At 33.8% G+C, this 17,276-nt stretch overlaps 1 protein-coding gene and 1 long non-coding RNA gene across 2 annotated transcripts; one reads left to right on the top strand and one right to left on the bottom strand.

Moving 5' to 3' along the window:
• Positions 1–10,197: 10,197 nt before the first annotated feature.
• LOC116145951 lies at positions 10,198–12,466 on the bottom strand. Its single transcript, XR_004130448.1, has 5 exons — positions 12,127–12,466; positions 11,823–11,867; positions 11,661–11,744; positions 11,315–11,387; positions 10,198–10,545 (listed from the first exon to the last, which is right to left on the bottom strand). It is a non-coding gene; the product is annotated as an uncharacterized LOC116145951 (long non-coding RNA).
• A 284-nt stretch (positions 12,467–12,750) lies between these two features.
• On the top strand, positions 12,751–14,833 carry LOC116145947 (heat stress transcription factor A-4a-like). The gene is made up of 2 exons (XM_031431371.1): positions 12,751–13,181; positions 13,477–14,833. Exons 1-2 carry the CDS (start codon positions 12,960–12,962, stop codon positions 14,593–14,595), a joined length of 1,341 nt encoding a protein of 446 aa, XP_031287231.1. The 5' UTR covers positions 12,751–12,959; the 3' UTR covers positions 14,596–14,833.
• The last annotated feature ends 2,443 nt before the right edge of the window (positions 14,834–17,276 follow it).

Raw genomic sequence — 17,276 nt, 5'->3', positions numbered from 1 at the left:
GGAATATATTAGTTGGTATCAACAACACGTTTGGTCTTTTGTTAATACTTTATAGGTCATGTTAGTTTGTGTCAATAATACTTTTGTTCTTCATGATTTTGTTAGTCAATGATTTTTTATTTATTTATGTTTTTGTTTTTGTTTACAAGTCAAAGATTCATGAATTGGCATGGAATAAAGGAAGGATATCCGATTGACATTGTCAAATGAGTTGTTATTTTGATTTGTTCTTCTGAACTGTAAGTATATCTTCTAACTGTTTTAATACGAAATTGTAAGTATATCTCCTAACATTTTTAACTGTTATTATTCGGTTAAATAATTGTTTTTGTTCGATCAATTTATTTGAATGATCAATTGTGTTAGTCCTACCGAACGATCAGTGTATTCTTAACAATTTTAATATGACGATTAATTAACTTTTGTTGATTTCATTTTCAGGTAACCATTGTTGTACAAATGAATAATTGTTCCTTAACAATCTTAACATAAAAATCAATTAAATTTTGTTATGTTTGTTTTCAAGGAAATGTTTATGTACTTTAATAAGATCAAATCGAGGATGATCCTATTGTCAGGCGAACTGTGAGTATGTGTCATATCTATATTAGTAAAAACGGTTCATTTCTGTTGAATATGTTTTTTGTAAAAACATTCATTTATTTTAATTTGTTATATAAATGATTAATTGTTTATGTCCTACTGATGTGCAAGTTGTTGGAGTAGGTGCCCTAGAGCCAATCAATTATTGTAGAATTGACTCTTTGTAATAATGTTCATTAATCAATAATAAAAGGCATCTTATTCTATATCGCGTAAATCATTATTATTGCAATATGTATTGATATATGTCCTTAGAATGGTAGAACCATGACGAGGGTATCAAGTGTTTCAAATATTGATAGTGAGAACCCTATGAGCACATATGGTGGCCATTCTAGAAACGTCCGTAGCCCCAGTATTATTCTGAACTAAGGGCACAGATAATACGGTAAGGCTATCATAGTGTTGAACGACCCTGTCGAAAGGCAGTGACTGATCTCACTTGTCAAGGTTGTTTGGTGACAACCTGGTGCAACACATGGGTGTTTGTTGTAGGCGATTACACCGCAGCAAGTTCACTGGACTGACCCACCAGAGGATTCCATATGGATGGTAACCCCAGTGTCTATGGAACAAATCCTCTAACGAATGGTGGTGCATGTGATCCTTAGACTTGAGATCACCGGAGCGCCTTGTGCACCGATTGGTGTAGTTTGACACTAGCCTAACGCAGTTCTTTTCAGAGCTGTCAATACGGTGGTGATTGGCTGCATCAAGGAGTGTATCAAGACTATGGTGGATTGACAGAGGATTTATCACTCCCGGGTACGGGAGAAAGTTATCTCACGGCGCAATTCAGTATATGGCAATGACACTAAAACTGTGGCCACAGTGGGATTGAGTTGTTGCTCTATCCAGTTTATAATACGGGTCATTGGTCCAGAAACTGAATAAATAATATCGAGAGTAACCGAAGGTTGACACTATTTCTATGCCTTCGTCTCGTCGAGATAACGTATGATGAAAGGATCGAATTGCACGGTAACCATATCGTTGACAGGTAGCTACTTTGCTGAATCCGAATCTATCGGGTGGCCATGATGCCTTGCTAGGGGCCAATCTTGGTCTGTGTATTAGTGAGACGATTAATTGGTGTTAATCGCAATACTATACACTGCCGATATGATGAGGAGCCTAAGGGTCACACACATAGAAGACAATTTAAGATGCAAGAAGAAAGAAGGGCGTTTTCGTCTTTTAAGGCGAAAGGGTATTTTGGTAATTTCACAGTGCAATTAAATTTGCTGAGGTCGTAGCCTTTATTTAATTTGTTAGAAAAATTAAATAAGTGAAATTACGTTTAAATGTGTGTTCGCACATATTTAAATATATTATCATTATTGTTAAATGTTAATATATATATATTTAAATATATATTAATTGATTTTAATTGAGATAATGATGGAAAATAAAATAAATCAAATTGGGAGTGTTTGGCAACATCGGGCGTTTGGGTTGGAGCCCAAGCCTATTCCGTATGGGATTAGGGCAAATTGATTAACTATAAAAGGAAAAGTGTGTGTGTTAATTATTGATTTTTAATTGATTTCTTTTAAAAAAAAATTAAAACACACAGCAGCCCTCTCAATCATTCCCACGGCAGAAACCTTTCTTTGGCCTAAATCAATTCAATTTGATTTCTTTTCTTCTTCTTAATCTTGAAGCCAAAGAGGATCTAGCAAATCCCTCTTTGGTTCTTTTGAGATTGTCTTCGTGTGGACTACGTGGGTTCGATCCTACACTTGGATCGGTAGCAAAACGTTCAAAAACAATCGTGGTGGAGCCTCCAAACGTGCGTATGGTTTCTAAACACAGATTATTAATTTCTGCAGATTCTTGCTTTATTATGATAAAATTGTAAAATCATACCCTTGATCTTGGCTCATGTAAACGATCCCTGAGTTATATTATTTTTTGTTTCCGCTGCGTATACGGGACCGTTTACTAACACAAGTATATATGTTAAATGAATTAATTTTGGCTGATTCCATTTTTTAATTAATAGGAGTTATTTGAAATATTTTTTATTAGTCATAATATGATAATCCCTTAAATTTGGGTCAAGTAAACCATTCGTTTTATCATCACATGCATTTAGGTTTCCACTAAACAACCAGTAGTAAATTGACCATAACTTGCTCAGTAAAAATCCAATTGATGGGAGGATTGAATCTTTAGAAACTAAGCAGACGGTGCTTTAATTTGATATATTATATGCTTAATTTGGATAACCGTAGGCTGTAGCCCCACTGTCGAACCATTCCTTTCATTATCACACACATTTCGGCTTCCACTAAATAGTCAGTAGTAAATTGACCATAACTTTCTCAATAAAAGTCCAATTGATGAGAGGTTTGTATCTTTAAAAACTAGACAGATAGGGCTTTAAATTGATATATTATATGCTTATGAACAGTTGGTAGTAAATTACCCATAACTTGCTCAATAAAAATCCAATTGATGAGCAGTTTGAATATTTGAAAACTCAATAGATAGGGCTTTAATTTGATATATTATACACTTAATTTGGATAACTGTAGCCCCGCTGCCAAACCATTCCTTTTATCATCACACATATTTCAATTTCCACTAAATAGTCAGTAGTAAATTGACCATAACTTTCTCAATAAAACTCCAATTGATAAGAGGTTTGAATATTTAAAACTAGAAAGATAGGGCTTTAATTTGATATATTATACACTCAATTTGGATAACTTTAGTCCCACTTTCAAACCATTCCTTTTATCATTATACACCTTTTGGTTTCCCCTGTTTCTCGTTTTCCACTCAACAATCAGTAATAAATTGGTCATAACTTACTCAATAAAAATTCAATTGATGAGCCGTTTGAATCTTTGGAAACTAGAAAGATAGAGCTTTAATTTGATATATTATATGATGAATTTCGATAACTATAGACCTATGGCCGAACCATTTATTTTATCATCACACACTTAAAACCAATTCAATTTTAGTGATGACAAAGGAAAACAAATATTGATATGTAGTTTTAATTGTATTTGTTCTATCTCTTTTTGTTGATTTCTTTTTATGTTACATATATGTATCATGAAAAGAGGTTGTTGCTAAATATAACTAATTTCATTTATTTAACACACGCATTTCGGTTTCCACTGAACAATCAGTTGTAAATTGACCATAACTTGCTCAATAAAACTCCAATTGATGAGAGGTTTGAATATTTAGAAACTAGACAGATAGATCTTTAATTTATATATTATACACTCAATTTGGATAAATGTAGCCCCACTTCCAAATCATTCTTTTTATCATCACACACATTTTGGTTTCCCCTATTTCTTGATTTCCACTAAACAACTAGTAGTAAATTGACCATAATTTACTCAATAAAAATCCAATTGATGAGCGGTTTGAATCTTTAGAAACTAGAAAAATAGAGCTTTAATTTTATATGATGGATTTGGATAACTATAGACCTACGGTCAAACCATTCATTTTATCATCACACACATAAAACTAATTCAATTTTAGTGATGACAAAGGAAAACAAATATTGATATGCAGTTTTAATTGTATTTATTCTATCTCTTTTTGTTGATATTTTTTTATGTTACATACATTTATCGAAAACAGGTTGTTGCTTAATATAACAAAGTTTATTTGTATCACAAATATCATTTGATGTTTGTTGCCGAACCATGTAGCTTTAGTAAACTATTTATAATATGCCGAACCATTATTATTATCCTTAAAGGAAAACAAATATTGATATGTAGTTTTAATTGTAATTGTTCTATCTCTTTTTATTGATATCTTTTTATGTTATATACATATATCATGAAAAGAGGTTGTTGTTGAATATAACTAGTTTCATTTATATAACAAATATAAATTGATGTTTAATGCTGAACCATGTAGTTTTAGTAAACCATTCATTTTATCATCATTCACATTTAGGTTTTCACTGAACAATCAATAGTAAATTGACCATAACTTGCTCAATAAAACTCCAATTGATGGGAGGTTTGAATCTTTAGAAACTAGACAAAAAGGGCTTTAATTTGATATATTATATGCTTAATTTGGATAACTATAGCCCCACTGTCAAACAATTCATTTTATCATTACACATATTTCGGTTTCCACTAAACAGTCAATAGTAAATTGACCATAACTTTCTCAATAAAAATCGAATTGATGAGAGGTTTGAATTCTTAGAAACTAGACAGATAGAAAATTAATTTGACATATTATATGTTTAATTTTGATAATTGTAGTCCCACTGTCGAACCATTCATTTTATCATCACACATATTTCGGTTTTCACTGAACAATCATAGTAAATTGACCATAACTTGCTCAATAAAAATCCAATTGACATTTCGGTTTCCAATGAATAATTAGTAGTAAATTGACCATAACTTGCTCAATAAAAATCCAATTGATGAGAGGTTTGAATCTTTAGAAACTAGATAGACAGGGCTTTAATTTTATATATTATACGCTTAATTTGGATGACTGTAGCTCCACTATCAAACCATTCATTTTATTATCACACACATTTCGGTGTCTCCTGTTTCTCGATTTCCACTGAACAATCAGTAGTAAATTAGCCACAACTTGCTCAATAAAAATCCAATTGATGAGCGGTTTGAATATTTGGAAACTAGAAAAATAGGAATTTAATTTGATATATTATACGATGAATTAGTTACTACCGAACCATTCATTTCATCATCACACACATAAAACAAATTCAATTTTAGTAATGACAAAGGAAAACAAATATGATATGTAGTTTTAATTGTATTTGTTTCATCTCTTTTTGTTAATTTTTGGATTGATTTTGTTGTTTGATTTGTGGGTTTTACAATTATCGTCTTTCTTTAGGATATTATCATCAAATGCTTTTTCTACTATAGGTGGTGGTCAATTCTAATTGCAGCAAATAGATTTGTGTCAAAGGACCTTTATCTTCATGGCTTCTTTAATACTTCAATTAAGTTGCCTTCAGATTATACTGTTGGAGTTATTATTGCTTTCCATGTGAGTTCTTTTCTCAAAATTCTTAATTTTTTTTTTAATTTCTAAAATAATAATAATAATAATAATAATTCATTTTCTCTTCTCAACAATCAAAATCAATTTTTTTCTTTGGCTCTGCAAGTCTCTTGCTTAAAAATTCACATTTTTCAACAAGGTTTCTCTTTCTCTGATTAATTTATAGACTTATCAATAATACCCAATGGGTTATTCTGCAATTTTTTTTTGCTTTTCTTAACAAAGTTTTACACTTTGGTTATAGATTTCAAATGGTGACATATTTGAGAAGAACCATATGATATAGACTTTGAGTTTAATTTATGGATATTTTATTTATATATTTTTTAATTATCAATTCAATATAAAATGAACTTCAATATAGAAGATATATATTTAAAACACAAAAAACCAATAATTTATATATATATATATATATATATATATTATTATATATATATATATATATAAAATAAATATACCAGCGCAACGCAACTTGAAAATGAATATAAGTTACAGAAATTGCGGAAGGTCAGTATAAATTTTAAGTTTAAATAGTTGATCTTGATAATATTCAGGTGATCTTAAATATCATACACGATTCACTACAAAATACTGACATCGAATATCAAAGACATGTCTGCAAAAATAATATTAAATGTACAAGGTGATAATCTTGAAAATATAATTAAATCATATAATATTCAGGTGATCTTCTCAAGTTGGATGAATGATTTAATGACATCTATCTATAATTGATATTAATAATTATACAGATACAATTATTAATTTTATCTTAACACAACTTTGTATATATATAAAATTTATATTTACTTTAAAATTTATATAATTTAACAATTATTATGTCTTAATCTAATTAGTTTATTTGTTAAAGTAAGTTTATTTACAATCTATTTCAAAAACATTGAATAAGCCGCAGGAGCCCCATGTGTAGTTGGAAGTTGGAACTAATGGGCGTTTGCAAGTGTTGTTTTAAATGGAAGGTGATATCATGTGTTCTGAAAAACAATAAGACTACATTGACCAACTGAAAAGTTGACTCACATTCCGACTGACGTGGCAGATGCCATCTCATCTGTCACGTCAGGTTCACGCCACATCAGTCCCCTAAAAAACTAAAAAAAAAACAATTAAATTAAATTCCCTCCTTTCCCGGAATCAAAAATCTCTCCCAAAAATTTCACGCATTCCCCTAAATCAAATCTCTCTCCCAAAATTGAAATTGCTTTCCCACCAATCTATCCTCTTCCACCACTACCACCCTACCACTAGCACCGCGGGCTATCGTCTTCCACCACTACTTGTAGTAGTCATTCGGTCTTTCTCTTCCACCAATGCTCTATCCTTTACAAGACCCACATGTTTCGAGCCTCCACCACCACCGTTGTCTTTCCTCTAACACCACCATCGCCGTCTATCGTGTTCCACCACCACCACTCGTAGTAGTCCATAATGAAAAAATTACGGCTTTGGTGGGTCGGGTTGCGGTGTGTACCTTCTTCCAGTATGACTCGCAGGAGTCCATAACAGAACCGAGAAAGGGAGGAGGATCTGTGACCCAGCTAGTGGTAAATCATTTTATTTTTTTTAGATTGAAAAGTGCATGGGAGACTCTGAGGCAGACGTTGACAATCTTGTTATGAAAGAAGAGCAGATGCCTAGGTAATATTTTGTACTGTTATTAATTTTTCGTACATCTTGATATGTCTCAATATGTTTAGACACATTAAGCTACCTTTTGCATGCCTTTCTTTTCCCTTTCTATTTCAAAATTGATGTTCTTAGCTCAGTTATACATAACCACGTTGATAAGAGCACTTTCTGTAGGTTGGTAAAAGGATCAAGGGGTGATGTAACCATCACAATATCGAGGTCTATATGTGATGTTATGTTTTGTAGATAAAAATGTAAAGTTTTTCCCTTTATTGAAGTATGTGTTGCTTCTTGCAATAAAGTTGGAGAAAGGTGCTGTTTGAGGGCCATTTATGTTGGTTTCGAGGAACCAACTGAACCAGTTGTTTGTTTGAGTGGTGGTAAGCTTTAATTTTAGTCTGATACTAACTAGGGAAAATGTGTTACACTTGTTGGGTCGTATATAGTTTTTCTGGTGCAACAATTGAAGTCCCAAAGCTTCAATACTTAAGTGCGCTAATTGAATCTTGAAATTGGAGAGGTTAGAACATATTCAGGACCCTTTGGTGGGAGTTGGAACTTTCACTGAGCATGGTTTAACTCTTCGAGATGTGTTTGTTTTGAACGTAAGTTCATGAGTGGACATTTTTCTATGGCAGATGTAGAGACAAATGAGTGCTTGGACAATAGTGGCCGGGGTTGCTGGCAAGATAAAGGAGCCAACATCACAGCCTGCAAGGTATGGATGTAACCGTTTGGCTTGGCGGGTTATTGTTTTGTTTCATATTTGTTACAATTGATATTTTTTTGTTTATTTATTTAGCTGAGTTATCGAGTTGTTTATGCTTCTAACAGGATAGGATACACTCCGTGGGAGGGTATGTGAATGCCCCCTGGTTAATGGTGTGTAGTTCAAATGAGTTGGCTACAGCCACTGTGAAGGTGAGATTGTTTTAAATGTAGCCCTTATATTTGTGTAAGTTTAATTAAGAGATGAATTTTAATCTGATGAATGCATTATTTGAGAATCATCGTTTCTTTCACATATCATAAACTTGCGAGTTCTGCTGACTAAACCAAGGAAATGATGTTAATGTTATAATATTTCGATTTATATTTACTTTTTAGCAGACACGTGATTTTAGCTGGTATCTGTTTCTAATTTTTTTTTTCTCTTATAGGAAAATTATTTACTTTTATATGTGTAATATTATTGTGAATATTTACTTGCAAAGAATGTGATTGCTGCTTACCAAGTATTTAGAGAAAAAATAATGGGAAAGAAAAGAAAATCACATTGAATTGTGTAATATTATTGTGAATATTTGAATCTGATGCACCTTGAATTGAGGAGGGAACATTTACTGGTTAAGGGGGAAGAAAAAGATGGTATGGAATTGCTGAATTCTTAGGCCAGTGAATTTTAGGAAAAACAATGGGTTGGATTGATCAGTAATTTGTTTTCTCAATATTTTCATGTGAGAGAGCCTTATTTGGAATCACTACATCAACTTAAATTTTCTCTGTGCATCTAATCATGCCATGACAGTAGCGTTTTATAAAATAAACAAGGACCATGAGGAATTATAATTCGGACAAGTTTGATTAGAATTATGACCTATATATCTGATGTCGGTTTTTTGGCCAGTCTTCTTTTTGAGAGAAGCGGTAATTTCAAACTGTTTGGAATAAGTTAGATGATTCCATAACAGTCATCTTCATTGCTCTGGGCGAGATTGACCGAGGCACTAGAGCTTCGGTAAGATTCTTCTCCATCTTCTTCTTCTACTTCCTCTTCTTCATCTTGGAGTTGTGAAAGAATAGTCTTGAGGTGGTTTTTAAGTTCTTGTTAGACTGGCCAAAAAACCGACATCAGCTTCAGAGAATATCTGACATAATATTGAAGAGTCAGAGATTCCCTGCAAAAGAGGCATAGGATGGGTTTTGCTACAATGTCTTCAATTCTAGTTAGTTGTTCGCTAATAGTATTCAAACATTGGTTTGCATAATTATTTTGTTGATAAATATTTTTTATATCATTTTTTGATATTTCACTTAAATTTTCTTTGACTTTAAAAGGTGAAGCCTTAATTTCTACTCCTTTATAGGGAATCATTACTTCTGTTAAAGGTGGATGAATTGACTCTATTTCTTTATTATCTTTTCCTCTTGCNATTTATATATGAAATATTTATTTCGACATTCTCCCAATATGGAAAAACCTATTGAACTTGAATATGGCATAGTCCTCAACTTCAAGTTCAAGCACGGGGTAAAGCTTAGATTCATAAAGAGAACATGAACATTGTTGTATGCTATTCGCTTTTCTTGATGGAGCTCTTTATATATCAATAAACTGTTGAAAATAATTTTCGTCCCAAGAACTTGGTTGAATCACCTAAATTTTAGAACTACTTTAATATTTTGCAATTCGTTTCAACTTAATTTTAGACAACATTGCAATTTTTCCCTATCGTTTGACACCTGCAGCAATGACTTTTGAACCATAAATGCATGTGTAGATTCTTTCAGTTTCAAGACCCATTTGCAGAAGAATTGATTCCAGGGAAAGTTCATTTAGTGAACATCTTATTCTCCATTGCTGGTTTGACATGGCATTGATTTGATCATTCAAGAACTATTTAGCGTAATTAATTCGCACGTAGTTTCTTCCTTCCTTTTCTCATATTCTCAGGTTTTTCAACGGTTGATAATTCTGATGCCAGTTTGATTATTTGAAATGCTTGTTTACAAAATCAATGCTTTCACATTTTGAGTTGATGGATCATAGAAATGACTGTAATATTATGTTGAATGTTCTCAGGAATTGATTCTCTAGAAAATAGTGAACAAAGAGTATCCGAAATGTGTCAAACTTATTTGTGGATTTCATCGACAGCAAATTAAATTAAACGATAGGGACAAAACTGATTATTATTATTATTATTGGAATAGCAGTATTAAAATTCTGAAAATCCTGAAGGAATTGCAATCAAACATGGAAACCTACAACTGTGAAGCCTCTTCCAATAATCTCATCTTGACAGAACCAGGCAAAACACTCAACTCCAAACAAAACAGCAGGCCACCATTCTCTAGATTCAACTCCAACTGTCTGTTCTTGATTAACTGCTTCACTCCATCAAGTTCTCTCCAGAACGCCCATCTTTGGACTCATTGAAATGAGAATAACAGAAGTTTAGCTACAAACCTGAATGCCATAAAAAATATTTCCCAAATTCCAGGTCCTAACTCAACTGACAGAGGCTGTAACATCAAAATATATATGTAAGCTAATGCAGTCAACTCAGTCTAAAAAAAGACTCAAACAAAGAATATTTCTACAAACAAATAAAGTTTCCAAAAGAATGACATCAAAATAACATACAACGGCCCAAAAAATAATTTCTACAAATTCCTCCAGATGCCAAAAGGGAGATAATAATATTAAGAATCAACCAATTTCAATAAAAACTTCAATGAGGTCCAAAAGTAGCTTCTGATGAACTGAACAATTATGCATTTAACTTTAAAAAACTATTTTAATATACAGTAAGATTTATAAAATAAAACAAAAAAACTTACAACAATTCAGAGAGCAACTAATCAATCATTTTTCACCACAAACACTTTGCAATCACTCATACTATCAATAATATCTCTAAAGAAATATAACAAGCTGTAAAAATGACTCAAATTGAAAATGCTATAAATGAAACCATTAAAAAACTCTAATGAATCAAGCCACGACAGAAATCAGATCAAAGTAACCAAGGAAACAAAATTGAACCAGTCTAATTACTCCAATTTTAACTTTGAACCCATCAGTCAAACAGTATCCAAATCAATGACTATTAACCAACAGATCAAAAACTCAATAAAAATAAAGTTGAGTTTAAAAACAGCAAAATCAGTTAAATTTTGGCTTCCAGAAACAGAAACAAAACAAAACAAACAGATCTTAGAAGACTGAATTTCATTGAAGCAAGGGTGCATATTTCCTTTAGGAAATCATTAATTTCGTACTATAACATACATCAATGGAGCTGTTGCCCTTTAGTTGATGAACATGAGCATCCAACTTCCTGAAATCTATGTTCTTTTGATCCCTGTGCAAGATACAACAACTCAACCACATTAGTACACTGAGAACTTATGTTCAAAACAAACACATCTCCAAGAGTTAAACCATACTCAGTGCAGGTTCCAACTCCCACCAAAGGGTCTTGAATATGTTCTAACCTCTCCAATTTCAAGATTCAATTAGCGCACTTAAGAATTGAAGCTTTGAGACTTCAATTGTTGCACCAGATAAACTATATATGACCCAACAAGTGTAACACATTTTCCCTAATTAGTATCAGACTAAAATTAAAGCTTACCACCACTCAAACAAACAGTTGGCTCAGTTGGTTCCTCAAAACCAGCACAAATGGCCCTCAGGACAACACCTTTCTCCAACTTTACTGCAAGAAGCAGCACGTACTTCAGTAAAGGGAAAAACTTCACATTTTTATCTACAAAACATAACATCACATACAGACCTCGATATTGTGATGGTTACATCACCCCTTGATCCTTTTACCAACCTACAGAAAGTGCTCTTATCAACGTGGTTATGTATAACTGAGCTAAGAACACCAATTTTGAAACAGAAAGGGAAAAGAAAAGCATTGCATAATGTAACTTTATGTGCCTAAACATACTGAAACATATCAACATGTACTAAAATTTAATAACAGTACAAAATATTACCTGGGCATCCGCTCTTCTTTCCGAACAGGATTGTCAACATCTACCTCAGAGTCTCCCATGCACTTTTCAATCTAAAAAAAATAAATGATTTACCACTAGCTAGGTCACAGACCCTCCTCCCTTTCTCACTCCTGCGAGTCGTACTGGAAGAGGGTACACGCCGCAATCCGACCCGCCAAAGCCGTAATTTTTCCGTTATGAACTACTGCGAGTGGTGGTGGTGTTAGAGGACAGACGGCGGTGGTGGTAGCGGCTCGAAAAGTGTGGGTCCTGTAAAGGATAGAGCGTTGGTGGAAGAGGCAGACCGAATGACTACTGGTGGTGGTGGTGGAAGACGATAGCCCGCGGTGCTGGCGGTAGGGTGGTGGTGGTGGGAGAGCAATTTCAATTTTGGGAGAGAGATTTGATTTAGGGGAATGAGTGAAATTTGATTTAGGAGAAAGTGTGAAATTTTCGGGAGAGATTTTTGATTTGGAGGGAATTAAAATTTTTTTTTAAAAGTTTTTGGGCGTGAATCTAACGTGTGGCATATGTCACATAGACTGACACGTCAGTCAAGATGTGTCGGTCGGTATTTCAGTCGGTCAATGTAAGCTTTTATAATTTTATTCACTCCAACAAAGACTAGACTGGAGAGGAGACTTTGAAAATTCAAAAAAGTAAATAATAAATAAAACTAGAATAATGTATTCCCACATTACTTGTAGAAATAGGTAATGAAAAAAAGTCAAACTTGTCTTCTTTCTCTTACATGTGTTCTGACTATACTATCTTCTTCTTGCTTTTTCACCAAGTTTTTCAATTAGATTGCTTCTCTTTCCAATATATTCGATCATCTTTCATGGTTTGGCTTCTGGGGTTTTTACCTTACTTTGATTTTCCTAAAACCCACTTTCTGTTTGATGAAATTTAATACAAATTGAGCTATGGAAGAATCACATGGACAGGGTAGTTCAAATACGCCGGCTCCTTTTCTCACAAAGACATATGAGATGGTAGATGATCCAATAACCAATTCATTGGTGTCCTGGAGTTTGAGTGGTTGTAGCTTTATTGTGTGGAATCCTCCTGATTTTTCAAGAGATTTGCTGCCCAAGTATTTCAAGCACAACAATTTTTCAAGCTTTGTAAGGCAGCTCAATACGTATGTAAGTTCTTTTTCTGTTTTCACTTTGCTTCAGATACGCATTTATTCTATTTAATTTTGGAAATAATTGTTGTTTGTAGAGGAAAACGATTTGTATCTTCAAACTCTACTTAGGATTTCATAACTGTTTAGAATTTATAACTTTTGTGTACTAATTGTTGCCTCTATGTGTAATATTTCTACTTTAGTTCTTCCAAGTCAGAGCACTTTGTATGTGTTCTGTCTAGCAATGATATTTTTAAATTTTTTTTGGCGTTGATGGTGAATTATTGGACGAGCTTGTATTGTCTTATCAGGGATTTAGGAAGATTGATCCTGAGGTGTGGGAGTTTGCAAATGAGGAATTTATAAGAGGACAGAAACATCTTTTAAAAAATATTTACCGACGCAAGCCAGTTCATAGTCATTCCGTGCAGAATCAAGGGAATTTTAGCATTCCATTGACTGTAACTGAAAGAAATGAATTTGAGAGGAAAATTGAGAAACTGAAGAAAGAGAAGAGTTTACTACAGTTGGAGCTACAGAGGTATGAGTGTGAAAATCAGGGGTTTGCATTTCAATTACAGTCATTAAGTGAGCGGCTAAAGTATTTGGAACGTCGACAGATGGAACTGATGACTCTCTTTGCCAACCTGTTGAAAAAACCAGGATTTGCCTTTGTTCTTATGCAGCAGTCAGAAGTTCATAACAAAAGGAGAAGATTGTTGAAGCCTAATTACTTTGGTTATGAATCCAATATGGATAAAAACTGGAGTTTGACTGACCAGAAGGAAAACCAAGATGCAGTTTCTGCTTCCATTTCGAATTTAGAACAAATTGAAAAGTTAGAATCGTCTGTCAATTTTTGGGCGAGTTTTCTACTTGGGATCAATGGAGCTTTTAGTCAAGATGTATATGATTTTGGTGTGTTGCCATCAGTTCCTGCAGTCATTGTTTCAGATGAGGGCACATCCTCGGAAGATCAGGATGTGTATGGTCAACATTGTTCACCAAAATCAAATTTGTCCTCTCCCCATTCAATGGAAATTCATTCATATGAGGATCATATGGATGGTCGTGGCCCTACCATATCATCTATGTGTTTAAACGTTGATGAAAAACCAAAACCTCTAGGGACTGATGTAATTTTGAAGCCTGCTAGTGCTTCTGAGGCTGAGGCATTAAGCAAAGAGGTGATAGAGTCAGCAAATTCTTCTGTAAAAATTGGAATGAATGATATGTTCTGGGAGCAGTTCCTCACAGACACCCCTGCAGCCTCATTAAATGCGCAGGAGATCAAGTCAGAAAATGGGGCTACTGAGGGCGGGGCCATTGTTAGCAAGGGAGCTGATCACAGAAATTTCTGGTGGAACAAAAACAAATTAGATAACCTTACAATACATTTTGGGAAGCTTACTTCTGCTGGACGAACATAGTATGTATTGTTTGATACATTCAGCATGATGTCTTGGTTGGTTGGTATATATTGTACTTAATTAGTGAGAAGGTGATAGACTTGACACTTTCTGACTTGATTGTTTTGGTGCATCAGTTTTGTATGTATATAACACTAAGTTACAGCATCAAAGGATTAATTGGTGCATGCTTCTGTTGATATATTTTTCCTTGTTTAGAACTTATATTTTAATTAAAAATAGCTTTTCTTTCTTTATCTTTTATGAGTTTGTTTATGTTAAAGAAGAATCTGCTACATTAAAAGAACCGATTGTGTAACAAGTAGGGGTAGCAAAACGGGTCATAACACGCCAACCCGACACAGTTTAAGCAGGTTGGGTTGACACGAAGAATCTGCTACACTAGAAGAGCCGATTGTGTAACAAGGGGAGAGCACTGACTGTCCATGTGGATGTACACCTAAATGCATCAGTCCACTTCAAGCCTTTATATTTTTCTAAGTAGCTGCTGAATAACATGCAGATTTTATATATAATTGAATGATTGAAGTTTGTGATTAGGTTAAAGAATCAAGGAAGTTAAAAGGAAAAACTTATCTTATTATTTGTATCATCTATCTATACATGTTAGATATATCCGAATATTATGGTTTTTTAGTGAAAGGGTGATCAAAAGCAAGTTCCTTTTTGATATTGACACGGTAAAAAATATATCCTTCATTAGAAAAACAAAATAAAATTAGTATGAAATCTTTTACCTCTAATTTGTTTATATAAATAAGAAGAGTAAATAACTCCATGATTTTTATACACGGTTAGTTCAAAATCTTGAGTCGCTTATCAAATCAAGATCTTTAGTACTTTAACGAAAAAAAAAAAAAAAAAAACAGGGTTTCTCAGTCAGTTTGTGTGAACCTCAACTACTCAGTACTTTTCTCCCTATCAAACCCATTAATAACATAAAATAGGATATGTAAAAGTTGGAAGAAAAAAAGAAAAAGAAAAAGAAGGAGAAGCTTTTAAAACTGTCATAGAAAAGAAACAATTTAATTTTAATTTTATGTATATGCATCGTGGGAGTCTATTTATTAGACCTGACAAAACGGGTACAGACCCGCGGGTCAGCCCATACCCAGGTAAAAAATATAGGGTATGGGTTTAATATGTTGGACTCGTTTAATTTCTACCTGTACCCGGTCCGACCCGTTTTTTGATAGGTAACATTGGTAAACCCGCGGGTACCCGTTTTTTTCAAAGCTGAACCCTAAGTCCCTAACCCACTAAGGCACTAACGCCACCCAACTCTAAAACAAACTTTCTCTTCTCTCTCGCGCCTCTGAATCTCTCATCACTGTCACTAATTCATTCTCTCTATCTCTCATCTCATCACTCTGTTTAGTGTTCACTTCAGTAGACTCTCATTACTCATCACTCTCATTACTCATCACTCTCATCTGTGAATCGTGATCCCATTCCTAGACCCACCGTCGCCGATCGCCGTCATTCATCCTCGACGGCTCGTCATCTCCTCTCTTTATTGTCGTCGGGCGTCGGCTCATCATCTCCTGTCTCTCTCTGTCACAAGACACCATCATTAAGGGTATGTAGTATGTACTTGTGTAAAAATGTTCAAATTTCTGAGTCTTAGAGCTAAACTAGATGTTCTTAGATGTGAGACTCCATCCTGAGACCTTGATTGGATTGGTTCGAGGCTCTGAGTAGATGTTTGGATAGGTTGTGATTCTTGTGCTGATAACCAAAATCTCTATGAGCTTTTGTTATCATATTGAACCCTTTACTAAGCTTAATCTTCGTCTTTTTATTAAAAACAGCAAAATCAGTTAAATTTGGCTTCCAGAAACAGAAACAAAACAAAACAAACAGATCTTAGAAGACTGAATTTCATTGAGCAGGGTGCTATTTTCCTTTAGGAAATCATTAATTTCGTACTATAACATACATCAATGGAGCTGTTGCCCTTTAGTTGATGACATGAGCATCCAACTTCCTGAAATCTATGTTCTTTTGATCCCTGTGCAAGATACAACAACTCAACCACATTAGTACACTGAGAACTTATGTTCAAAACAAACACATCTCCAAGAGTTAAACCATACTCAGTGAAGGTTCCAACTCCCACCAAAGGGTCTTGAATATGTTCTAACCTCTCCAATTTCAAGATTCATTAGCGCACTTAAGTATTGAAGTTTGAGACTTCAATTGTTGCACCGGATAAACTTATATGACCCAAAAATTTTCCCTAATTAGTATCAGACTAAAATTAAAGCTTACCACCACACAACAAACAGTTGGCTCAGTTGGTTCCTCAAAACCAGCACAAATGGCCCTAGGACACACTTTCTCCAACTTTACTGCAAGAAGCCCACGTACTTCAGTAAAGGGAAAAACTTCACATTTTATCTACAAAACATACATCACATACAGACCTCTATTGTGATGGTTACATCACCCCTTGATCCTTTTACCAACTTACAGAAAGTGCTCTTATCAACGTGGTTATGTATAACTGAGCTAAGAACACCAATTTTGAAACAGAAAGGGAAAAGAAAAGCATTGCATAATGTAACTTTATGTGCCTAAACATACTGAAACATATCAAGATGTACTAAAATTTAATACAGTACAAAATATTACCTGGACATCTGCTCTTCTTTCAGAACAGGATTGTCAACGTCTACCTC

The sequence above is a fragment of the Pistacia vera genome, unplaced genomic scaffold (assembly GCF_008641045.1).
Source record: "Pistacia vera cultivar Batoury unplaced genomic scaffold, PisVer_v2 Contig47, whole genome shotgun sequence".
In the NCBI taxonomy this organism is placed as follows: Eukaryota; Viridiplantae; Streptophyta; class Magnoliopsida; order Sapindales; family Anacardiaceae; genus Pistacia; species Pistacia vera.
Note: the sequence above shows the minus strand (reverse complement) of the source record. Positions and strands in the feature narration are given on the sequence as shown.

Coding starts and splice junctions, on each gene's coding strand:
- LOC116145947 (XM_031431371.1), top strand. CDS start 12,960: ATGGAAGAATCACATGGACAGGGTAGTTCAAATACGCCGGCTCCTTTT. Junction 13,182..13,476: donor TAAGGCAGCTCAATACGTAT/GTAAGTTCTTTT, acceptor TTGTCTTATCAG/GGATTTAGGAAGATTGATCC.